The sequence below is a fragment of the Girardinichthys multiradiatus genome, chromosome 11 (genome assembly GCF_021462225.1).
Source record: "Girardinichthys multiradiatus isolate DD_20200921_A chromosome 11, DD_fGirMul_XY1, whole genome shotgun sequence".
Classification (NCBI taxonomy): Eukaryota; Metazoa; Chordata; class Actinopteri; order Cyprinodontiformes; family Goodeidae; genus Girardinichthys; species Girardinichthys multiradiatus.
The window spans coordinates 909,384-935,146 of NC_061804.1; the positions used below are offsets into that span (position 1 = coordinate 909,384).

Here is a 25,763-nt window from a genome sequence, read left to right on the forward strand (position 1 = left end):
AAAATGTTATATTCCCGAGTCATTAGGGACACAAACATCCAAAAACTGCTTAAAAACAGTGATGACTAATATTTATTCTGCTTTTTTGAGTTAAATCAGTGTCAGTGCTACTGAACAGTTATCTGGACCTAAACCATTTAAATACCAGTTTGATTATATGATACAAATATTACTCCTTAAAAATAACTGAGTTATTTTCTACATAAACAATGTTATGGTGTAAAGGACACTTATATTATAGGTTTTGATAAAAGGTAGGCTGATCATGGATTTAGTGGGGCTAAACACAAGAAAGAACACATTGGCTTTAATGTACAGCAACAATCTGGTGTTTACCCGGTTCTAAACGTATTTTAATTCTACCTCAAATGTCCAAAACAACAGGTTTTACAAAGAATTGACCTATTTCAAACAATAAATAAAGGACCAGTCCTGCTTCTGTTGGGGTGACGACCACCAGGTGCTAAAAGATGCACAATTACTGGTTTAACACAGACTAAACATTTTTAGACATTCTTAAATGGAAGTGATTTCATTGCCAACATTGCGTTGTTCATATATTTGCTTTTCAACTTTTAAAATATTTCTTTCTGTTCATTCAATAACACTAAAAAATGCAACTTAATCATAATAACAGATCATAGTTGTTTATTTTCATTTTTGCATTAAATCAACCCTCTGACATTAACACTTACCTTTAATAAATGCATCACATTATACTGTAGTCTAAAGGAAGACGAGTCTTACCTAAAAACACTTCATTTACAAAGAAAAGTCCATTTAAGTGGATCATAATACAATATTACACATGTAACTATATGCTTACGTAAGTTACATCTAAAATATTCTGATAGGTGAGATGTGTTCAAGAAGACTCGGATTTAAGAGACGGACCGGATTTTAAACCAGATGCAGTTTAATGGTCATATACCAGAGTTATTATTGATTAAACCGAGAAGCCAAAAGGGAACATTTTCTGAAATTAAGTCGTCCTTAAAAATCTTAGATAACAAAACTTGTAAAAGCCAAAACTTTAACGAAGGCGTAGCTTTCATTTAGCATGGCTGCAACATTTGGACCAGTCAGATTCTCCCGCCTTTTTGTCTTGAGGTCAGGCTGTTAGCCATGATAAAAAATATTAATAAATGTGTGAAAGGAAACAAATTAACACATTTTTCCAGCAGAGTGCTTTGATTGTCAGCCTGTAAATAAAAATTACATTTAACATTTTATTGACATGAGTGTTATTTGAAAACCAAAGCTAGCGTGCTAAAGATGCTATGCTAGCCTCAGCAGAAGTTAAAAACAACCAAAGGTAAAAAAAAGTTGTGGACTATTCTTCCTTCTGCTCACATAAACTGATCTTTATGATTGACTATTCTGAGCTTCAACATTGTCAATAAAACCGCAGATTAAAGGTTTCCGTTGACTAGACTCTTTTGTAAAGTGTCCTGAGCTACGGTTAGCGTCAGTTTTTCCTGCAGCTGGGGGAGCACCGCTCTGATATGAGGTTTCAATGAGGCTGAAGGTGTGAGAGCTTTACAGATGTGCTCAGAGGTATCTTCTTGCTACAACGATTAGAAAACAAGGAATGTTTGTGGTTCGATCCAGAATTCCATATAATTCTGTAGAAACGGTCCCATCAGTGCATCCTGTCCCAACAGATGAGCAGAAATCTGGGTCATATTCCATCTGTTCTCAGTGAAAATCAGCAGCACAGAAAGAGGTCGGAAGTAGAAAAGTAAGGCTCTTGCGGCTGAACAGAGGGGTCCTCCATTTTCCTGCTTTCATCTGAGATGACGTCAAACTCTGGCCTCCAAAACGAGACGACAGGGCAAACGCTGCTGGGATCTGAACCAGCAACCTTCCTATCAGTCAAGCAGCCAAGGTTTGTCTGTTTTTACATGGAAGGTCCAGCAGCCATGTCCATGTTCGGTTGGAAAACATGAAAAACTCTTTAAAACTGATTTGGTTTGGGAATATATTTTTATGAAAATGATTTCACAAACAGCTCAGATTGTAAATCAGGTGTCTTCTTCCTGTCAGATCATTCCTCTGATCCACATTCCACAGTCCCAGCATGACAGCCATCAGTCACTTCTATCTAGATGTTCCCTCAACACCACAGAACCAACAGAACAGAACTAATGTCACCATGCAGGTTTGTGCCTGAATGTAGGAGAGCAGTTTTTCTTTGTTTTTCTGCAGCTTCCTGTTCCTACAAACACAAAGAAGACAGAATGTTGTCCAGAAACCAACATCTGTCCTTACTTGAATTTAGAAGCCAGACACCCTGGGATCTTCTGCAGATGTCAGACTTCCTGGAGGTTTTTCTTTGGACTTAGACTCAGTTTCAGCTTCAGAGGAAAGTTTCCCTCCCTCTTTAAGCCAATTTGAAGAGAAACAGGAACATCAGAAACCTCAGCTTGCTCATGGATTCATCACTGGTTGATTTAATTGTGTAGGAGTCGCCCCCTACTGGCCAATAGATAGACTGGTACTGGTTTAATTCTACAAGGAGCCTGATGGAGAACATTAGGGAAACACCCTGATGATGATCTGTTTTACCTGCAGACTGTCTACATTTCTCTTTGAGCTCCTGAAGAAGGAAACATGGAGAATCAGGATTGGATAGAAGTTGAGAAGACAGAAGGTCTGAGTTTTGTCGTGTGTAAAGAACTAAACCAATCATCATGGATCAAATTCATCATTCAGTCCTTTTTATACCAAAACATTGCACAAGTGAACAAATATTCTAGGTTTTGGTGTCCAAACTATTTATTTTTATTTTCAATCAAAGAAAAGCTAAAATCCAGAAGGTTCCATCAGCTGGACTGAAACATGATGAGAACGTCAGTAAATTACATCCTCAGATTTCCCTCTTTAGGTTCTAAACCAGAACCTTCTTGTTTCAGCCCACATGAGCTCCTGTCTCAGCCTGCAGAGCCGGTAAAATGTTCTGATCCACAGATAATTTATCAGAAGCAGTGAACATCTTCTCCAACAGGAGAGCTGGAGAACCTTACAACTTTTCTTTAAACTTAACATTTTTAACTTTTTTCTCAGAACCATTCTGCACCCAAATCAGAAAATAAGCAGGCTCAGAACCATTACAGAAGGTTTAGTGGACCTTTAACTTCCATTTTCTTCTGTCTGCAGATTCTTCTTAAGCATAAGTTTTCCTGATAGCCGAAGTTCTCCCAGAATCTTCATCCAAACACAGAGTCCTGACAGCAGGAAAGATCAGATCGTAGCAAAGAGGCTGTGGAGCCAACAGGAAGTTTAATGAAGCTGCTGCAGAAAAACCTTTCCTGCAAAAAGTCGATTCTGCTCAGCGGACGTCTTCCTCGATCCTCGAAGCGGTTTCAGTTTCTTACCCTGAACGTCACGCCGAGCAGAGCAGAGCAGTCTGTTTGGGTTCCAACCTGCTCTCATATCAGGTGTTCCTCTCATGGAGATGCATGGCCTCCACCACTCTGCTCCTCAACACATGGAGATGGTGACGTTGATGCCCAGGTTCCCGTTGTCAGCAAACAGGTGAGCGATGGAGGTGTCGAACACCAGGCAGTCGCTGTTCATGATGGCGGCCGCCACCCCGTCGTGGATGGAGCGGGGCGTGGCTTCCCAGGTGAGGCGGCGGCGGTTCCCGTTGAGCTCCAGGCGATAGGCAAAGTTCTCTGCCTGCTTCCTGGTGCCAATGAGCAGCACTACGGCAAAGAACTGCTGGTGCCCCTCGTACTTCTCCTGCTTCTCCAGAACCAGCATGAAGTGGTGGCTGAAGCATGACTGCATCATGACCCAGTCCACGGCGCCTGGCAAGTTGATGTCCGTCGCCAGGAACACGATGTCCTCCCCCTGCAGACGAAGAGCAGGGAAAAGTTTGCAACAGGAGGTTCAGAAGTCAGAACTGGATTTCTGTGTAAACTCTGACCCTGTGTGTCTTGGTTCTGATACAAATGTGTCGATTTTGACCAGCATGTCAGTTCTGATCCATTTGTTTTGGTTCTTACCCTTGTGTAGTAACTCTGACCCATGTATGTTACCTCCAACTCGATCCTGACCAGTGTGTGTCAGTTGTGAACCATGTGTCTTGATTCTGATCGGTGTGCATTAGTTCTGGCTTGCTTTCCTCGGTTCTTGCTCCTGTGTAATAACTGACCTGTGTGGGTCTGTAAGATATACAGGGGTTGGAAAATGAAACAGAAACACCTGGTTTTAGACCACAATAATTTATTAGTATGGTGTAGGGCCTCCTGCACAGTGGTCAGAGGGATTTTAAGCCATTCTTCTTGCAGGATAGTGGCCAGGTCACTACGTGATACTGGTGGAGGAAAACGTTTCCTGACTCGCTCCTCCAAAACACCCCAAAGTGGCTCAATAATATTTAGATCTGGTGACTGTGCAGGCCATGGGAGATGTTCAACTTCACTTTCATGTTCATCAAACCAATCTTTCACCAGTCTTGCTGTGTGTATTGGTGCATTGTCATCCTGATACACGGCACCGCCTTCAGGATACAATGTTTGAACCATTGGATGCACATGGTCCTCAAGAATGGTTCGGTAGTCCTTGGCAGTGACGCACCCATCTAGCACAAGTATTGGGCCAAGGGAATGCCATGATATGGCAGCCCAAACCATCACTGATCCACCCCCATGCTTCACTCTGGGCATGCAACAGTCTGGGTGGTACGCTTCTTTGGGGCTTCTCCACACCATAACTCTCCTGGATGTGGGGAAAACAGTAAAGGTGGACTCATCAGAGAACAATACATGTTTCACATTGTCCACAGTTAATCCTGTTGGATGTGGTTCATCCTTCTTGGTGGTATGCTGACATTACCATGGATACCGTGGCTCTTGATACATCACAAAGACTTGCTGTCTTGGTCACAGATGCGCCAGCAAGACGTGCACCAACAATTTGTCCTCTTTTGAACTCTGGTATGTCACCCATAATGTTGTGTGCATTTCAATATTTTGAGCAAAACTGTGCTCTTACCCTGCTAATTGAACCTTCACACTCTGCTCTTACTGGTGCAATGTGCAATCAATGAAGACTGGCTACCAGGCTGGTCCAATTTAGCCATGAAACCTCCCACACTAAAATGACAGGTGTTTCAGTTTCATTGTCCAACCCCTGTATGTGTATGGACTGCGTGTCGGTTCTGACCTGCAGTGTGGTAATGGACTTGTGTGCGTGCATCAGATGAGGCATGACGGCCTCCAACGGGCCGGCCCACTTGCAAGTGGCTCCTGGACAGGGACAGGTGTAGGGCCGGAACTCACACACCTCCTCATGGTCGGGCTTCTCGCTATGGTGTAGCGACAGCAGGCAGCCGGCTGAGGAATACTGCAGGAGGACGCAGACAGAACAGGGTTACAGAACCAGAACACTACCTGAGCAGAATCAGTTCTTTGGTCTGAGTGTGGACATATTCAGTGTCTGTGTTAGCTGCTAGTGTGGCCTTCAGCAGGTAGGAGACCCTGGATCAACATGTTGTTAACATCTGAATCAAAGCAGAGCTCCAACATCACTGGGTTTTATAACTGAGACATCAGCAAGAACAAGTTTTACCAACAGCACCGGTTCTCCCCAACCGTTCGGTCCATTGAGTCCGAGTTTAATTCAAGAGAAATTAAACAACAAAGCAACTGTTTTTGCAGATAAACTGTATAAATTGGGCCTTAAGGGTGCTACATTTATGTTATGTGCAATTTTTCATAATTTAATGTAAACTTGTTAAATTCTGCAATATTTATCCATAAAACCATCTCAGTGCTGCCTTCTGTTGGTTGAAAAACCATCTCACTCAGACATAGCGAGTCCTTCACTGCCTCAGCAGCGCCGGTTTCAGGCATCACTGAGTCAGCGCCTTGAGCCAGCGGCCCCCTTTGGAGACAAACGAATAACCGGTATGTTCTTCATCTGCGCCGCCATTCTTGTTGCTTCTATTGTCTACAGCTTTGACCCGCCCACAGGTGACGTTGCGGTTCACACAGAAGAAACAAAGATTTGAAACACACGTCAATGGTAGGAAATCACGTTTGGAAACCGGAACGGGCTCAGAAGTGTGTTGGTGGAAAAAGAGTATGGGTGGTTTTGCTCATCTACAAAGGAGGACAGAGATGATCATCAGGCCTGACCTTCCCTCCATCCAAGACTTGGTCATGGTTGGACCTAGGTCTAGGGGTCAGGAGAAGGCCAGCTATCATCTCTGCAGACCCCACACATCCTGGTCACAGGTTGTTAAGACTTAACCTTCAGGTCGGTGCTACAAAAATGACCCGCCACAGAGACAGTTTCTTCCCCCAGGCTGTCTCTGTTGAACATGGTGAACAGTCAGGGTAGTTGGCTACTCTGCTGGAAGCAAATAAGCACACTGCTCCATCACAACCAGTCTTCCATCTCCTTATATACATAAAACACACTTGAAAATGCTGCTCCTTGTCTGTATTTAATTAAGTGTTTTTATTGATGTTGATATACGATGTAAGCGACGGGACCCGAAGTCCAATTTCTTGTTTATACAACTTGGCCAATAAAGTTGATTCTGATGCTGTTGTTAGTAAACATTGTAGTTAGCGACCAACAAACATTTTATGTTCTATGCATTGCTCAGGATCTGGAAAGGTATAGAAAGGTGATGGAAATCATTGTTAAACAATATTTCACGAGCCGTGGCGTCTGTCTGCCAGACATATTTACCTGAAACTAGACAGCAGCTGTTCTTGAGCGTGGTCATATGGGCAGTTGCCCAGGGTGTCATTAGAATGGGAGACGCAACATAAAGAATATAACTTATTTATCAGGTGGTTGTTTTTCTATTGCCTTTTTGGATGTGCAGTCAATAGGAAGTTGGTGCCCTCTGCCTGCTTCTGAAAATAGAGCGATCAGGCTGTTTTCCATCAAAGTTATCTTGAGATGTCTTCTTTACTTTTAGCTGAAGTGTCTAATCGCTACGTTTAGCGAGGACATTTGAAGAAAGCTGTGTTCCCACACTGGGAATGTTCTTGTTGAGGTTTGTTTCATGGAAGCAGCCATGAAGAGGAGAAGATGTGGTGCTAACAGATATACCGCTGGAAGGAGTCCTACATCAGGGAAGACACACATGCAAAAAGTACACAGCAGAGTATTTATGGTCCACTGTTGTGTAATCGGTGATATTATGTGCCTCTGTCACTAAGTTCAAAGGTCACATAAAATGTCCGACCAGAGAGGACAACATTCTGGATCACTGTTACACCACCATCAGAGACGCTTATCACGCCGTCCCACGTGCTGCACTGGGCCAATCCGACCACATCATGGTCCACCTGATTCCTGCATACAGGCAGAAACTAAAGCTCTGCAAACCTGTTGTGAGGATGTCAAGGAAGTGGAGCAGTGAGGCTGTGGAGAATCTCCAGGCGTGTTTAGGCTGTACAGACTGGGATGTGTTCAGGACTACTACCAACAGTCTGGACGAGTACACAGAGGCTGTGACTTCCTACATCAGCTTCTGTGAGGACAGCTGTGTACCATCATGCACCAGGGTGAGTTACAACAACGACAAACCCTGGTTCACAGCTAAACTCAGAAGGTTAAGACTGGATAAGGAAGAGGCCTTCAGGAGTTGGGACAAAGACATATACAGAGAGGCTAAGTACAAGTTTGGCAAGGCAGTGAAAGAGGCCAAACGACTGTACTCTGAGAAGCTCCAAAACCAGTTCTCAGCCAACGACTCTGCGTCTGTCTGGAAACGGCTCAAGCAAATCACCAACTACAAGCCGAAAGCCCCCCACTCCATCAACGACCGACGCCTCGCCAACGACCTGAACGAGTTCTACTGCCGCTTTGAAAGACAAAGGGACAGTCCTGCAACCATCTCCCACGACGCCCCCCAACAGCTGCAGCCACAATCCACCACCCCCATCTCTCCAACCTCAAGAGGGGCCTTGGCACCTCCAACCCCCACCCTGAAGTTCTCCCCCACCAGCCCCCTACCCACGCCGAGGACGGCTCTTTCCATCCAGGAGAGGGACGTCAACAAACTCTTCAGGAGACAGAACCCCCGGAAAGCTGCTGGTCCGGATTCTGTCTCACCAGCCAGCCTGAAGCACTGCGCTGATCAGCTGTCTCCAGTCTTCACAGACATTTTTAACACCTCACTGGAGACATGTCATGTGCCAGCCTGCTTCAAGTCCTCCACCATCGTCCCTGTTCCCAAGAAGCCAAGGACCACAGGGCTTAATGACTTCAGACCCGTCGCCCTGACCTCTGTGGTGATGAAGTCCTTTGAGCGCCTTGTGCTCTCACACCTAAAAGACATCACCGACCCCCTCCTGGACCCCCTGCAGTTTGCCTACAGAGCCAACAGGTCTGTAGATGATGCAGTCAACCTAGCCCTTCACTTCATCCTCCGGCACCTGGACTCCACAGGAACCTATGCCAGGATCCTGTTTGTGGATTTCAGCTCTGCCTTCAACACCATCGTCCCAGTTCTGCTACAGGAGAAGCTCTCCCAGCTGAGTGTACCCGACTCCACCTGCAGGTGGATCACTGACTTCCTGTCTGACAGGAAGCAGCGCGTGAGGCTGGGGAAGCACGTCTCTGACTCCCTGACCATCAGCACCGGTTCCCCCCAAGGCTGTGTTCTCTCTCCTCTGCTCTTCTCCCTGTACACCAACAGCTGCACCTCCAGTCACCAGTCTGTCAAGCTTCTGAAGTTTGCGGACGACACCACCCTGATCGGACTCATCTCTGATGGTGACGAGTCCGCGTACAGGTGGGAGGTGGACCATCTGTTGGACTGGTGCAGCCAGAACAACCTTGAGCTCAACGCTCTAAAGACAGTGGAGATGGTTGTGGACTTCAGGCAGAACCCAGCCCCACCTGCCCCCATCACCCTCTGTGATTCCACAATTGACACTGTGGAATCTTTCCGCTTCCTGGGAACCATCATCTCCCAGGATCTCAAGTGGGAGCCAAACATCAGCTCCCTCATCAAGAAAGCCCAGCAGAGGATGTTCTTCCTGCGGCAGCTGAAGAAATTCAACCTGCCAAAGACTATGATGGTGCACTTCTACACAGCCATCATTGAGTCCATCCTCACCTCCTCCATCACCATCTGGTACGCCGCTGCTACATCCAAGGATAAGGGCAGGCTGCAGCGTGTCATTCGGTCTGCTGAGAAGGTGATTGGCTGCAGTCTACTGTCGCTCCAGGAACTGTACACCTCCAGGACCCTGAAGCAGGCAGGGAAGATTCTGGCTGATCCCTCCCACCCTGGTCACAGACTCTTTGAGACTCTCCCCTCTGGCAGGAGGCTGCGGTCCATCCGGACCAAAACCTCACGCCACAAGAACAGTTTTTTCCCATCTGCCACCAGCCTTGTTAACAAAGCCCAGAAACCACCCTGACACTCTCCCTTTCCCCCACACCCCCCTTTTTTTGCTGACAGGACACCTGTAACCTGTAACTCTATGAGTTACATTAACGCTCAGCTTGGACTTCTGCTTTACTTGCACAATGATCACCTGCACTGTTGTATTGCTCTTGCATCTTATACTGCTCTATATTTACTCTCACTCACTTAAAACTGTGCACATATATTTATATTATATTGTAGATATGTTTATACTGTTTAATTTGTACTGTATTGCACCGACTACACCAAAACAAATTCCTTGTATGTCCAAAAACGTACTTGGCAATAAAGCTTTTCTGATTCTGATTCTGATTTGAGTTTTGGTGTTTTCTGTGGAGCAGAGATGGTCTGCAGGTTTGGGGATGAAAGCTGATGACTTGATTCAGAGCTCCGTAATGAGCAAAGATGAAGCTGGTGTTGAATTTCTATCTGGTGCCTCTTGACTGGTTTTTGATTGCGTTAACTAATTATTTGTATAATATTTCTAGTTATACATAAATGCAATGTCAGTAAAACCCAGTAGTTGGATAAAGGATAAAGTATTAAGGTATTTAATTTGAAGAAAGTGGATTGCAGCAGAAGGAGGGGGCAGGCCCAGGGCCCCATTCATGCAGTAACCAGCCCTGGGTATTAATCAAGTAAACATCACCAAATATTGCCTTGGCTTCTAAAGCATGAATCCACGTCACTTATATAACCAGGTAGTTCTTTACAATCTTGATGTACCATCACTCAGGACCAGCAGAGTCCAGGAGATGCGGTGATTAAAGTGGAGACTCCGGTCCAAATCTGGGATATTCAGCTGTTCTGGTTTTAGAGGAACGTTGCCAGAAAAACAAACCGTATCGACCATAAAACCACCGTGACAACGGTGAAATGGAAAGAATTAAGGAGCAGATGGCTTCATGATGGGATTCTCACCCTTCCTCTCTACCCTCACCCACACAGGAGTCTCTGCAGGGGGAGGAAGGGTCCTAATGAGGAAGATGATGTGGAGGAGGCACAGGAAGATGCAGAGTTCCTTGGTAGGGTTAGGAGAAGTAATGTGATGCTGTTTGAAGTTCACCGCTGTGAGGGAAAAAGATCATCCAGAAACATGAGGGAGATGCTGAGGGGGGAGTCTGGGGAGGAGGAGGCAGCATCATCAGGCAGATTCAGGAGGCGGAGCCTAAAGAGCAGAAGATTTGCTGCTGATTGGAGGATCTGGCTTCAGGACACCAGACAGGAGCCAAGAATCTTCTTCATTAGCTGATATTATTGCAGTTTAACATTTATTCAATAATTTGATCTGCTAATTACCAGCTGATGAATAATAAATGACAAACAGTAGGTGGCAGGGATGCTCCCGTCAGAGCTGCAGAAGAAAAGATCTGCTGCAGACAATGGATCTGAGTGGTCCAGATTACACTGTAGGGAGTTCTAACACAAGATAACTGCTGTGGTACGGAGTCATCAGATGTTCCTGCTCCTGCAGACACTGAGGAGAAATCATTAAACCATACATGAAAGAACCGACCTGGTTCTTCTGGTTATATCATCATCATCCATTCCTGCAGTCGGACTGCAGCTCTTCTCATTCCTTCTCTGTTGGGTAGATCCAGCAGGTGAGATTAAAGTTCTACTGTGGGCCCTACTATCTGTGGCAGTGCTTTTTATTCACTCACAAATGGACCTTACTGGACTTTGCCGGTGTCCTAACCCGGCCTTTGGCAATTCCAGACATTTTAGGACAATTCCTTCAGATAACGCCCACCACAACAGATGACAGGAAAACCTGGATCAGAGGACGGACTGAAGAGATGAGGGCCAGATCAGATGTTCTGTTTCATTTGAGGGACGTGCAGAAAACTTTGGATCATCTGAACTAAAAGCAGGTTTGCAGCTCTACCAACTCCCTGGGTTAGAAGATAGAAACTCACCTGAAGTTTTGCATTTTAAACAGGAAAGCGAAGTGAGTCCAAACCTTTGAGCCAAAAGTTCTTGGAATATTCAGGTGTTTCTGCTGAATGTGGCCTCTGCAGGGTTAATGATGAGAATGATGTCATGAAACCCAGAGCTAGGAGCTCACAGGAGCTTCTTGGTCTCATTAAATATTCATGAGCTGCAGGTCAGAACACAGCAGAAGCTTCCTCAGAACCAGCAGCTTCCAGGAAAACAAGATGCCTGGAACGAGACCAAGCTGCTGCTGAATGTCCTGGTTAAGGACCAGAACATCGGACACATCAGGCTCATTGCTCTGTGATGCTGCGTTAGAGGCTTACAGTTGGAGGAGTGTATTTAAACACCTTCCCTCAGCAGCGCCCCCTACAGTGCCCTACAGTGGCAGCAGGGAAATAAAAGATCCGTATAAATATGGAAGGTTTACAGGAGCCTCTACGCTCAAGATGTCTCCATGAAGACATTCATTTTATTCTCATGTTTTTCATTTTGCCATGAACTTAGTGAAAGCATTTCAGACGCTTAATGTCTCCACTGTCCAACCAGCAGTGAAGCGTGTTCTGGGCGCTGGAACAGCCAGCGAATCAGGACCAGTAAACCAGATTCACAGAGACGGCGTGTGATGATGAGGAAAATCTGGGAGGAGACCAGGACTCGTGCAGCGTTGGATCCTGAGCACGGATGGGGCAGGAGTCAGATTTCAGCAGGACGGCTGGAGAATATCATCTGATGCATTAAGCTGCAGATTCGATTCACATGGACAGAACAAACGACCCGGTCAATACTAATCAGGCTGAAAGGCCTGGGAGTGAGGCCGAGTGGGCTTCTTAATGGGTTGGAGGCAAGGAGACGCCCTGAGAGCCCAGATCACTTCCACTGGGAGCCACTTGATGGGAGGAGTACAGTCCAGTCAGCTAAGAACCCATCTATAGGAGATTTATTCCTCCAGATATCAGGAGCATTCACTTTTGATCAAAACCATCATTCCATATTCAGCTCTCAGATTTAATGCAGCTCATACACATGAATACCTTCTGCTCCTATTTCAGACTCCTCACACCCAAACCCATTCTGAGTAAAACCAGCATTTTCAGACCTTTTCTGATCCAGTCTGCAGCTACACGGAAGCAGTGGGACGAGAACATCAGAGCAGGAGATATTTAGGTGAGCTGCATTAAATCAGAGAGCATGTTTACAAGCCTGTAAGATAATTAGAAGTGTCAGGAGTTTTGAGTGAGAGCAGCAAACTATCTGAGAGGGAAAACTGGACACTCCTCTATTGGTTGATCATTGAACAGACATAACTCCATCCATGAAGTCAAGTTTCAGGAAGAGCAGATGATTTAAACAGAAATCGCAGCTCTGATAGTTTCAAAGTTTCCAGAGGCAGCAGAGAAAGTTTACAAGCAAGAAAAACGTTAAGTGAGGAAATTCCTGTGCTGCTTCAGAACTGAACATGGAAAGTCCTGGTTGCATCAGAGAGGATCTGTGGTAGAAACCACAGTTGATCCTGTCTGAAGTTAGGTTAGCTAAGTCCTTCTCAAACTAAGGTGCGCCACCTAGGGGCTGTGTAACGGCATGACGTGGGGGTGCGAGAACAGGCTTGCCTTTTTTTTGTCTAGAAATTACCTCGCAGGCAGGGATCTGATGTGAATGTCGGAGGACTCGGACTCATTTGGGGGTGACAATAAACAAGCAGAAATCTATGTAGCTTCATGAATGATTACTTGATGACACATGGAGGAAAAGAGGAGAACTGTGTTGGTGTAGATATGGGAGGAAAAGGCAAAGGGCTGCAGGCACTAATTAGGGGGTTTCACTGTTGTCAGACACAGAGAAGCTCTGGTGAAGCAAAGTCTTAACGAGGGTGTTTGAGCTCCGGCAAGAAACCTGCGTGTCTCTGGAGGATAAGCTCCTCCAGAGACACGCAGCACAGAAAGATTGAAGACCACTGGGTTAACAGATGGTTAAATACTTAGACTGTTAGCCCAGAAGGCTTCCTGTCTGATGATGAAAACCTGAAGATCTTGGTTCGGTTTAGTTCCAACCTGAACCTGAAAGCACGCATCTCTGGTTTCTGTCCCATCTGTAAAATATAAAGCTGTGGAAATAATTTTACAGGTAAACCTTGGAGCTTTCTGTCAGTGACCATTTATCTCAGGTGTGTCAACCTCCAGTCCTTGGATCCTGCTACCTTTAGATGTGTCTGACCTTCGACGCACCTGAGTCCAATCATTAGGTCATTAGTGGGACTCTGTAGAACTTGACTGCATGCTTAGGAGGTCACAAACACACACACACACACACACACACACACACACACACACACACACACACACACACACACACACACACACACACACAGACACACACACACACACACACACACACACACACACACAGTGGGGGCGGGGACATGAAACGTAAGAGAGAGAGAATAAGAGCTACAGTCTGCGCCCCCCTCCTGTTCCTCCCTCTGCATCTGAAACCTGAAACATGGATGGAAACATCTCACCTGAAACATGGATGGAAACATCTCACCTGAAACATGGATGGAAACATCTCACCTGAAACATGGATGGAAACATCTCACCTGAAACATGGATGGAAACATCTCACCTGAAACATGGATGGAAACATCTCACCTGGCGGGCTGTGGCAGAACTACCAGTTCTTCCTGCCACTGCCACAAACTGTCGGTCCTGCTGCAATTCAATCAATTTCTCAGCACGTTTGCAATGTAATGCACTGCAGACGTGCACAGCGCCCCCTACCGAACAAGATGGGTAGCTCAGTCAGCAGGGAGCTGAGGAAGAGCGGCTGCTGACGTCACTCTTCTGCACCCGCAGCTCGGAATGTTTTTTCATTTTCTAGTTCTGGGCAGAACTTTAAGGGCAGACCACGAAAATGAAAAAGCAATTTCTGCTTTATTTTCTTTTTGATTATGGAATAAAATGTGAAGTCATGAAGAAGAAAATGCTAATAGGATGATTGATTACTAATTTCATTTATGGGTCAAATAACGCAGCCACATTCTTAAAATGAAAAAGCATTTCTGGAAATGCTTTTTCATTTGAAATATGGTAACAATTTGCTGCCATAGGATCAGTGCTTCTTTGTTCTCTTTGTGTCTCTGCTCTGTTCTCTCAAACCTCCAGTCGGTCGTGGCAGATGGCCGCTCACACTGAGCCTGGTTCTGGTTCTGCTGGAGGTTTCTTCCTGTTAAAAGGGAGTTTTTCCTCTCCACTGTCGCTACATGCATGCTCAGTATGAGGGATTGCTGCAAAGTCAACACCAGTGACTGTCCACTGTCTCTACATGCTCATCCAGGAGGAGTGAATGCTGCAAGTCACTGACTGGATGCAATCTGCTGGGTTTCCTTAGATAGAAAAACTTTTTGTCCAATTTGAATAAATAACTGAATCTGACTGAACTGTTCAATGATTACGATTAATTGGAATGTATGAACCTGACTGTTGTGAAGAACCTTGAGACGACATGTGTTGTGAATTGGTGCTATATAAATAAACTGAATTGAATTGTTTTAAGATGTGTGGATGCAGATCCGACTTTTTAAATGGAAGTGAGGCAGAGGAGCAGCAGGCCTTCATCACTTAGACACTGATAGCAGCAATTACTCTACAAAGAGACTGGGAGCGTTTCCTCTGAAGTCTCAATCAGACACACAGACGGACCGAACATTTTGTTCTGGTTCCTCTTTTTATTTCAAACCTGATGGAAGAACTGGGTTTTAAAGCAGAACTTTCGCTGATTCTGGTGTCTGAGGTCCACTACTGATGGTTTAAACCTTTGAATCTCAGTGGTTTTGTTATGCTGAACAGAAACCGTTCCAGTTTCCAAACTTCTTGCTGCACGCAGAAGAAACATCGACAAACATTTTGGGCCACAAAAAGTAGAAGAACTAGGAGGCAGATCTCCAGCAGGTTCTCTAGATGCTGCAATTAATATTAATTAATATATTTTGGGAAAAAAAGACAACTCTTCAAGCAAGATGGTTTCTGTTTGAACAAGCCGGGAGCCAGACGTCTCACATCTAATCTCTTCCACCAGCAGCCTCAACCTTCAGCAAAGAACATGGAGTATCAACAACAATGATAACGCTGCCACCAACAGTTCCAGCAGAGATAGAGATAACCAGGCAGTTGGCTGAGAGAGAGAGGTCATCACAAAAGGTCTCCCCACCAAATTCCACAGGAGAAGTGGACCCCCTCAAACCCCCCGCACCCCAGAGCCCGATCCAGAGCGCGCAGAACTCTACCATGTCTCCACTGAGCCCAATTCTTGCTTTCCTAGATTTCACTGACAACATGAAGATTGGGACCCAAATGACTCTGACATCTTCTCCATTCAATACCCCGTGTGGCCCAGGCCCTAAAAACAGCAATTATCAAACCTCTATTGAAAAAGAGCAACTTGGACAAGCTGCTACTACAGAACTACAATCCTATATCAAACCTCCTCTTCATCAGTAAGATTATTGAAAAAACTGTGTTTCAACAGTTAAACAACTTCCTAACAACGACCAACTGCTTCATGTCTTCCAGTCAGGCTTCCTGCTCACCACAGTACAGAGACTGCTCTTGTCAAGGTGTTCAATGACATCCGTATAAATGCAGATTGTGGAAGAACCACAGTACTGGTATTATTGGACCTTAGTGCAGCATTCGACATTGTTGATCACTCCATTTTATTAGAGCACCTGGAAAACTGGGTCGGTCTTTCTGGTACAGCACTCAACTAGTTTAAATCCTACTTGAAGGACAGGGACCATTTTGTGTCAGTAGGTAACTTTACATCAGAGACACAAAAATCACATGTGGCGTTCCCCAAGGGTCCATCTTAGGGCCCCTCCTATTCAATATCTACATGCTCCCCCTAACTCAGATTTTAATAAACAACAACGTAAGTTATCATAACTATGCAGACGACACACAGCTATACGTTACGATGTCACCAGGTGACCATGAACCCATTCAAGCGCTGGGTAAATGTTTAGAAGAAATCAGTGCATGGATGGGCCAGAATCTTCTTCAGCTGAATCAAAACAAAACTGAAGTAATAATCTTTGGACCAAAGGAAGAGCGTTTAAAAGTTAGCACACAGCTTCAGTTAATACAGCTAGAAACCACCAGTCAGGCTGGAAACCTGGGTGTAGTGATGGACTCAGACCTGAACCTTCAGAGGAACATAAAGACAGTAACAAGGTTGACCTTCTATCACCTAAAGAACATCTCCAGGATTAAAGGACTAATGTCTCAGCAGGACCTTGAAAAACTAATTCATGCGTTCATCTTTAGTAGAATTGATTACTGCAACGGTGTCTTCACAGGTCTGCCTAAAAAGTGGATCAGACAGCTGTAGTTGATCCAGAACGCTGCTGCCCACGTCCTCACTAGAACTAAGAAAGTGGAGCACATCAGCCCGGTTCTAAAGTCCCTACACTGGTTCCCTGTAGCTCAGAGAATAGACTTTAAAATACTTCTGTTAGTCTATAAATCACTGAATGGCTTAGCACCAAAATACATTACAGACTTGTTGTCAGTGGATCAACCACCCAGACCTCTCAGGTCTTCTGGCTCAAATCTACTCTGCAGAACCAGAACCAGAACCAAACATGGAGAAGCAGCTTTTAGTTCTTATGCTCCACTAATCTGGAATAAACTCCCAGAAAACTGGAAAAGCGCTGAAACCCTAAATTGCTTTAAATCAAGATTCAAAACTTATTTGTTTAGAACGGCCTTTGACTGGGCCATCTAAACATTATTAGTTAAAATTTTCAGTCCAACTTTATTTCATTTTCTTATATATCAATTTATCATTAATTTTTCATTTTTTATCTTTTATTATCATTATCATTTTAATTATTAACTTTTATTCTCTTTATTTGTGTTTGTTGGTTATTTAGCTTCCCTTATGCCACTGTAATGTACTTTTCCTATTATGTCTTTCTCTTTTTCACATACAGCACTTGGAATTATCTTGCTACTGAAATGTGCTTTATAAATAAACTTGCCTTGCAAAGAAAATAAGAGCAGGAAGGTTCCATTGAGAACATCCAGGACTTCCTGTATCTAACGCAGCATTACAAAGACTCATGTTTAGACTCATACTCGTCGTCTTCCGCTTTATCCGGGACCGGATCGCGGGGGCAGCAGACTCAGCAGAGACGCCCAGATGTCCCTCTCTCCAGACACCTCCTCCAGCTCCTCCAGGGGGAGCCCAAGGCGTTCCCAGGCCAGCCGAGAGACATAGTCCCTCCAGCGTGTCCTGGGCCGTCCCCTGGGCCTCCTCCCGGTGGGACGTGCCTGCAACACCTCCCGAGGAAGGCGTCCAGGAGGCATCCGGTATAGATGCCCGAGCCACCTCAACTGGCTCCTCTCGATGTGGAGGAGCAGCAGCTCTACTCCGAGCTCCTCACCCTATCTCTAAGGGAGTGCCCGGCCACCCTACGGAGGAAGCTCATTTCAGCCGCTTGTATCCGGGATCTCGTTCTTTCGGTCATGACCCAAAGTTCATGGCCATAGGTGAGGGTAGGAACGTAGACCGACCGGTAAATCGAGAGCTTTGCTTTTCGGCTCAGCTCTCTCTTCAACACAACGGACCGGCACAGCGCCCCCATTACTGTGGCAGCTGCACCGATCCGTCTGTCGATCTCCTGCTCCATTCTTCCCTCACTCGTGAACAAGACCCCGAGATACTTAAACTCCTCCACTTGAGGCAGGAACTCCCCTCCAACCTGAAGAGGACAAGCCACCCTTTTCCGGTCGAGAACCATGGCCTCGGACTTGGAGGAGCTGATCTTCATCCCAGCCGCTTCACACTCAGCTGCGAACCGCCCCAGTGCATGCTGTAGGTCTTGGCTAGAGGGGGCCAGCAGGACCACGTCATCTGCAAAAAGAAGAGACGAAATCCTCTGGTCCCCAAACCAGACCCCCTCCGGCCCTTGGCTGCACCTAGAAATCCTGTCCATAAAAGTTATGAACAGGACCGGTGACAAAGGGCAGCCCTGCTGGAGTCCAACATGCACCGGGAACAGGTCCGACTTAGTGCCGGCAATGCGGACCAAACTCCTGCTCCGCTTGTACAGGGACCGGATGGCCCCTAATAAAGGGCCCCCGATTTCATACTCCTGGAGCACCCCCCACAGGGCATCACGAGGGACACAGTCGAATGCTTTCTCCAGGTCCACAAAACACATGTGGACCGGTTGGGCAAACTCCCATGAACCCTTGAGTACCCTGTAGAGGGTATAGAGCTGGTCCAGTGATCCACGGCCGGGACGAAAACCACACTGCTCCTCCAGAAGCCGAGGTTCGACTATCGGTCGGACTCTCCTCTCCAATACCCTGGCGTAGGCCTTACCAGGGAGGCTGAGGAGTGTGATCCTCCTGTAGTTGGAACAGACCCTCCGGTCATCCTTCTTATGAAGGGGGACCACCACCCCAGTCTGCCAGTCCAGAGGCACTGTCCCCGACCGCCACGCAATGTTGAAGAGGCGTGTCAACCATGACAGCCCTACAACATCCAGAGACTTGAGGTACTCAGGGCGGATCTCATCCACCCCTGAAGCCCTGCCACCGCGGAGCTTTTTAACCACCTCGGTGACTTCAGCCTGGGTGATGAAGGAGTCCAACCCCGAGTCCCCAGCCTCTGCTTCCACCAGGGAATGCGTGATGGCAGGATTGAGGAGATCCTCGAAGTACTCCTTCCACTGCCCGATAATGTCCCCAGTCGAGGTCAGCAGCCTCTCACCCCCACTGTAAACAGTGTTGGCGAAGCACTGCTTCCCCCTCCTGAGGCGCCGGACGGTTTGCCAGAATCACTTTGAGGCCAACTGGTAGTCCTTCTCCATGTTTAGACTTCTATTACTATTATTATTATCTATATTATCTTCATTATGAACGCCTTCACCATCTTCCACAACTACAGGCACATTATCCTGTTATAAGGACATCTGATTCTAGGTGATAAATGTCCCCTTTGTTACCAATCATTGACTTCTGGTGTTTCACACCTGGTTTGATTCTAAGTGGTCCTGATTTTTTGGCGTTGGCACGTTGGTAACTAATATTTTGGTTGAGAAGGAATTGAGTTTAAAATAAGATCAGTTCAAACAGGCACTAAGGGCAGCCCTGGGTCCTAAGCATCAGTATTGGGAACGTATGTAGTTCAGTAGATCATCACAGCCACTAGTGTGAAGCACGGCAGACCTACATCTGCCTGTTATTTGTATTTTCAGACAACAGAAACTAAAAAAAGACTATTTTAAAACCAATGCATGCATCGACGTCTCCATTGTTCTGATTGTGCAACTCACGGGTCGTCTCACTGATAGACAGCCATCTCCACACAGAGTGGGAACTTCTTATTAACATCCTACTGTGGCCTTCATCAGACTCTTGACCTGGATGCTCACCTGACCTTTGAACTACTGACAGAAAAAACTCACTCACTGTTCCTGACACCATTTCTCTGGATTCTCACAGTTTTCAGCCTAAATGCAAAAATAATGAAGAATGTCACTAAAATAAGAGACTAGTGATGATTGAATTATGTCTGTGTGAAAACATGTTTGATAAAAGCATCAATTAAAGGTTCAGTCACCTAAAACCATGAAGCAGAAAGAGAAGAACCTGCACTCGGATCAGCTCTCAACTCCATCCTCCTGCTCGGGTCAGGAGGATGGACTCAGCTTTCAGTCGAGTCCACTTCAACTTTAATGTGTCTGAGTAACAGAACCAGAAACTACAGAATAAAACAGGAAGTAACCAGAATGTCAGTTTTCTGCTACTGGGTCGGTCAGTGAACGCCTCATCAATAATATTTATTCCTGACAGAAATCGTCCCATAAGCTTAGACATGGTGTTCCTGAGGGCGGAGAACCGAACCCGGGTCCGAATCTTCTTCATAAACACCTGAGCTCCGACCGACATCTGAATCTGGTTCTTTCATTTCACAAAAACCTGCTCAGATTCTGTTTCTGGATCAGAACCGACTGCATCCGAACTACTGCTTTGTTTTGATTCAGACGGAATCCCGTGACGTCATCCGGCACGCGCGCATGCACAGGGAAGTCGCGAGCGAAGTGAGCGGTGTTTCCGCTTTGGTCCCGGTTCTGGAGCCGGTGTAGGTCTTACCTTGCAGGGAAATGGCAGCGTGGATGCCACCTTCTCCATGGCCAGGTTCCGGATGCTGGGACTCAGCGGGCCGCGGCAGGTGGGACAGCAGCTCAGCTTCTGGCGGCACTGGTTGCAGACCAGGTGACCCGCCTGGCACTGCAGGATGGGCGGCAGGACGTAGTCGAAACACACCGGGCACTCAAACAGAGCCGTCAGCTCCGGGGGATGCCCGGGAAGACTCGCGGCAGGGGGTAGGGACCCGGCCGTGGATGGAGCGACAGAACCCGACCCGGTGACGGTGCCCACACCGGCCGCAGCTGCCGCTGCTGCGGCCGCGGTGGCGGCGACTCCGGTGCCTCCGTGCTTTCCCCCGCCTGCTTTACCGGCTCCCGGTCCTCCACCGCTGGCTGAGGACGGACGGCTCATGGCTTTCTGCAGAGGTCCAGTCCAGTCAGAGGCCCAGCAGGCGGTACCGTCATTTACTATTTACGACCGGACGTCCCTCCGGGCCGCGGAGACACAACATGGCGGCGGCTAGTTTGTATTAGTTTGCAATCTGATCTGCGCGCTGCCATTGGCTGGTTCAGGATGAAGTGACAGACCGCTCAGCCAATCAGAGACGGGAGGCGTGTCCTTACATAATATTCCGAAGTTAAGGAACTAACAGAAAATACGTCATTTACTCAGATATTTTATCAATAAAATATGACTTATCTTCCCTTAAAACATTTTATTTGTTAAAAATGAAAAGTTACATTTTATTTCTAATTCATATAAAACAATTATTCCTTTTTGTATTTGAACATCAAGGTATTTATACTCCTCCACCTTCTCCCATGATGAAAATAGTGTTGGACCTATTCCGATTTCTCCTCAAATCTACAATCATCTCTTTCATTTTGTTCACATTAAATACATTTTTTCCAGACCACAGATCCTCCCCACGACTATAACAGGACACTAACACGTAATTTCAGAATAAAAGAGTTTACAGAGTTCACAAAACAACCTGTGACCTTTAATCTGCTAAAAGCCCCAGGTGGGACATAACGGTAACTGAAAAGCTACACTTAATAATAATACTGAATTTAAATCCAGACCAACGTGATCCAGCTGCTGTAAAACTGCTGCAGCTCAGCTGTGTTTTAGAACATCATGGAAATCAAACATGTCTATGATGGAAATATGAAGATATCTTCAAATTGTTGGCTTAACTCAAAGACTCTAGCGCCACCTGCTGGACATTCAGCTGACATCACACCCTCCATCCTTTCCTGTTGAGCGGGAACTGAATTAAACTCTTCACGTTTTGGTGATTCTGAACAGATGCTGTTAGAACAATCTGGAAGGCTTGATAATTTAATCTAAAATATGAATGTAACAGAGAAAGAGCTGCTTCTGTCAGAGTTTGTTGCAGTCAGAGTTCATCTGACAGAGGAGGTTTAAATCCTGCTGCTCCTCATGAAGCTTCCAGACTGCTGAGTTGTTTCAGACCCATTCTTGGTTTTATTCTCTGTCTTAATTGGGGTAGCTGCTGTGGAGGGAAGGCTGGACATCGACACTGAATTCAGTCTGACTGTAAAGGCAGGAGGTATCATCCATCATCTGGTTCTGGTTAGTGTGGTTTTATATTTCCAAAGCTACAACATGACACCAACATGCTGTCTTGGTGTGATGAGTAAGGAAAGTTTCCAGTCTAGAATTTGGGCAAAGAAAATTCCAGAAACACTTGTCTCAGTGCATTTTTCCCAACTATCTGATGTTCATACTTCTTCTCCCAACTGTGATGTTTATTCTGGTAATGATACCAGTCCAGGATGAATTCCAGGTGCAGTCCCCCAGCGTGAGGTGACCAACGGTAAGGGATCATCTCTGTCCCGTTTTTGGTTTCCTAAATTCTCCAACTGTCTCTGTTGGAGAAGGACCAGGGCCCTCATGTGCTAAAGAGTCTCCAGCTTTCATACTAAAGGTTTGCCGTAGGAAGAAATTCTGAAAAATCAGATGTAGAAACTGTGCGCAGAAACGTCACCGCACACGTAGCCTGCAGGTGGCGCTGGAACCGCCTTGTCCCCGCCCATAAATACATCTGCAAAGTAAAATAAATAGCCGGAAGTCCCCCACCACGTGTCCAAGTAACCATGAGAGGAGATTCACTGAATATGAAATACAGATCTCAGTGTCCGAGATGATCTGTCAGTCTTTCCCCCGGTATTATTGATACATTTTAAAAAGTGAGAGGCAGAAGGTTAAATGCCGTTAACACGGTAGGAGCTGAATTACAAACTATAGCCAGAATAAAACGTATTTAGCAATTTAGGCTATGTGTCAAATCCAACTTCTGCTTTGAGCTCAATTATAGTTCAGTTATTTCTATCACTCAGACGATGTGAAGTACTTTAAACCTTTAAAACCATTCAGGACAGACAAAAAACATCACATTAGAAGCTGCCATCACGCACCAAACCTGCTTGAAGTTTGTTCCCAACACAACTATTATAATTAGAATAATTATAATTATTATTATAGTAGAAAGTAACCATGAGCTGAGGAGGCCAACGAGCCATTGCTTTCATGGGACACATTAGCGCTTTAAAGATAGGTTATCATATACTGAATGAAGATGCTTTCTATTCACACAAAAAAAAATAGTCATTTACAGATGGTGTCCTTGAAGCAGTCCATAGCTCTGACTGCATTTAGAAACCGGCTAATTGCTGCAAATTGCAATATAATGTTTAACATTTTAGCCACCGTTTAGGGGAACTTTCTATATCTGAGCAACATCAGGATGAGGCCGGTTCCTCCTGGTTTCCCTCTGGACCACTGAGCCCAGCTCCATGCAGAGCTCCAAGATGATTGGTGATGTCCTCCAGCTGAACCAAAGCTGCCATCGTTCCACAGTGAGGAGCAACTTTAGCAGCTATTTATGGACATGTGTGATTGTCTCCAGCTGGTCCACCTTAGGAATCATCAAACCTGACTTGTTAGGAGTTAATCTGCTGATCCGACACCGTTTTCTTCTCAGTAAGAATGAAAGTGTCCCTTAGATGTTTCTCATGCATTTTCTGCTCCTCATCGCTCAGACTGATGAGCATTTCCATCTACAGGTGACAGAAACAGAGGAGGTTTCACAGTTTCCATCCGACTGAGGTTGTTTCCATCATTTTCTGAGGTGTGTGACGTTATTGAGGCTGAATGTGATTCAGTTTAAACCATAACATCTCAAAGTCATGAAGAAACATCAGGTTTGATGCTCCATGAATTAAAATGGATGGAGTCATATTTCAGACAGTGAGGTTTAGTTCCCTGTAGTTTATTATTGTCGATTGAAGAAGTTTGTGTGGCTAACACTCATTTTCACGGCAGGATTTACGCACAATTTCACACAACGTTCATTTTAGTACATGCCGAGTTGTGCATAAAACAACCTGGCAAAAACATGTAGATTCTGGTGCGTAAGTTGGCTTCGTACATGAGGCTCCTGGACTTCAAGCAGGCCAGTCCAGCAGCTGCACCCTACACCTCCTTATCCATTCTGTGGTTCTCCATCTTCTTGATGGAGCATGGATGGGCATCCCTGGAGTAGATGTGGTCCTCAAGTCAGCAGATGTTGCTTTAGAATCTCTACTGAAGTTTTCTGCACCAATGCTGCCCCACAGGAGAGGAAATGATCCAAGCCCATAGCATGATACAACCTCCTACCACCACTGAGCCTGGCTGCAGGGACTGGTTGCTGACAACAGGCTGGATTCTTAGTTTCCACCAAACATCTGGAGAACTGATCCATGTTAACACCATGTGATGGTCCGTCCCAGAAGCCTCTGAGGTCATCATCAAGCTGGGCCAAGCTTGTGTTTCAATGCAGAAAGCTTCAATCTTCCTATCACATTTTAACATCCTACCACAGCAACATTAAACTGATGCATTTAAACATCTCCAGACTTTTCTTTGGATTGGTTTGATAATTTCCAGAGCAAGCTCAGCCCCCATCGCTGCATTAGGGACATGTTTTCTCTGTTGATAATTCTGCTGCAGGACATTGAAGGTTGAACATCATCTGCTGCACCAGACAGGGTTTGGTCTGGATGTCATAGAGCTGCAGGGTGATGAATGAACCTGCTACTGGACCCAGTATCAGAGACCCTGCCAAGCTTTGGCTCTATAACTGGGTTCTTTTGTCTGGCTCAGCCCAGGTAGGCCTATGGCCCACCCAGGAGGTGTTTGTGGAGAGCAGAGATCCGGCTCAATAAACCTTCAGATGACTTTCATTCACTCAGCAGAAGCTGGTCTGGACCTTTGGTGCATTGTGTTTCTGCAGCTTTCAGAATAAAAGCTGCTGTTAGGTCAATAAAAGTTGGTTCAGTAAGAAGTTCTGAAGATAAATGTTCTAAAGAACATTTTGAGGCATAACATATCTGGGAGCAGCACAACCTTTTGTGTTAGTGTCCAGCATGTCAAACAAAATATTAAGACATTCTGGACCAGCACATTTGGTCCAGTATGACCAGAACACGAAGCAGGAATGTTTGTTCCACATTTAATGATCAGATAAAGGAGGAACATGAAATCCCTTTAAGGAGATGAGAGACTTTTGTTTAAATCGTGACTCTGTGACTTCATCTCCTCTGTTCCTGTCGGCTAATTTATTTCCTGTTAATCCTCTAATCTCCTCCTAATTACTCATCGTCGCTGTTTCATTCCAGTTTTTATAGCAGCTGTCTAACTGCAGGACAATATTCCCTGGTGAGGATGTCTCTTTCCTGACTGGTTATCTCATCAGACAGGAATAACGTGACATGAAGGCTCGCCTCGTCCTCTCGGAGTCATCCAGCAGTTTTATTGCTGATCAGCGTTAAAAAGGAAAGGTTTCTCTAAGGTATGAAACCTCGTTTGATAAAAATCTCTTCTGAACATGGTTATCCTCAGATGTGCTGCCTAAATAAGGACTGCTGCCCTCAGTCAGGACTATCAGGAATACTTCTTCCTTCCTTTGATCCAGACGTTCTTGAAATATTTGAAAATGGTTCTGATCTGCATTCCTCCGGGCTTCTTGGAGGTCTCCAGGTGTTTTTCTGCAGCACTATATTCCACTGAATCTTGCTAAATCATTTAAAGCAGAGCAGAACCCAGAACCCAGAACCCATGCTCGACAGGAGCTTCAGTGATTGTGCTGAAAGGGTGCTGGCCAGAATGAAGCTCCTGCTCAAAGTTGCATCTGCTCTGTGGACAAGCTAAATGCCTTTTGGAGGTCAAGCTGAGGCTTTAACACCTAATAA

At 45.7% G+C, this 25,763-nt stretch overlaps 1 protein-coding gene across 1 annotated transcript; it reads right to left on the reverse strand.

The window, feature by feature from the left end:
• Nucleotides 1–894: 894 nt before the first annotated feature.
• Nucleotides 895–21,186, reverse strand: siah2l (seven in absentia homolog 2 (Drosophila)-like). The gene is made up of 3 exons (XM_047378965.1): nt 20,506–21,186; nt 5,173–5,352; nt 895–3,855 (listed from the first exon to the last, which is right to left on the reverse strand). Exons 1-3 carry the CDS (start codon nt 20,911–20,913, stop codon nt 3,484–3,486), a joined length of 960 nt encoding a protein of 319 aa, XP_047234921.1. The 5' UTR covers nt 20,914–21,186; the 3' UTR covers nt 895–3,483.
• Nucleotides 21,187–25,763: the final 4,577 nt, after the last annotated feature.

Coding starts and splice junctions, on each gene's coding strand:
- siah2l (XM_047378965.1), bottom strand. CDS start 20,913: ATGAGCCGTCCGTCCTCAGCCAGCGGTGGAGGACCGGGAGCCGGTAAA. Junction 5,353..20,505: donor CGCTGCCATTTCCCTGCAAG/GTAAGACCTACA, acceptor GTCCTCCTGCAG/TATTCCTCAGCCGGCTGCCT. Junction 3,856..5,172: donor AGTCCATTACCACACTGCAG/GTCAGAACCGAC, acceptor CTTCGTCTGCAG/GGGGAGGACATCGTGTTCCT.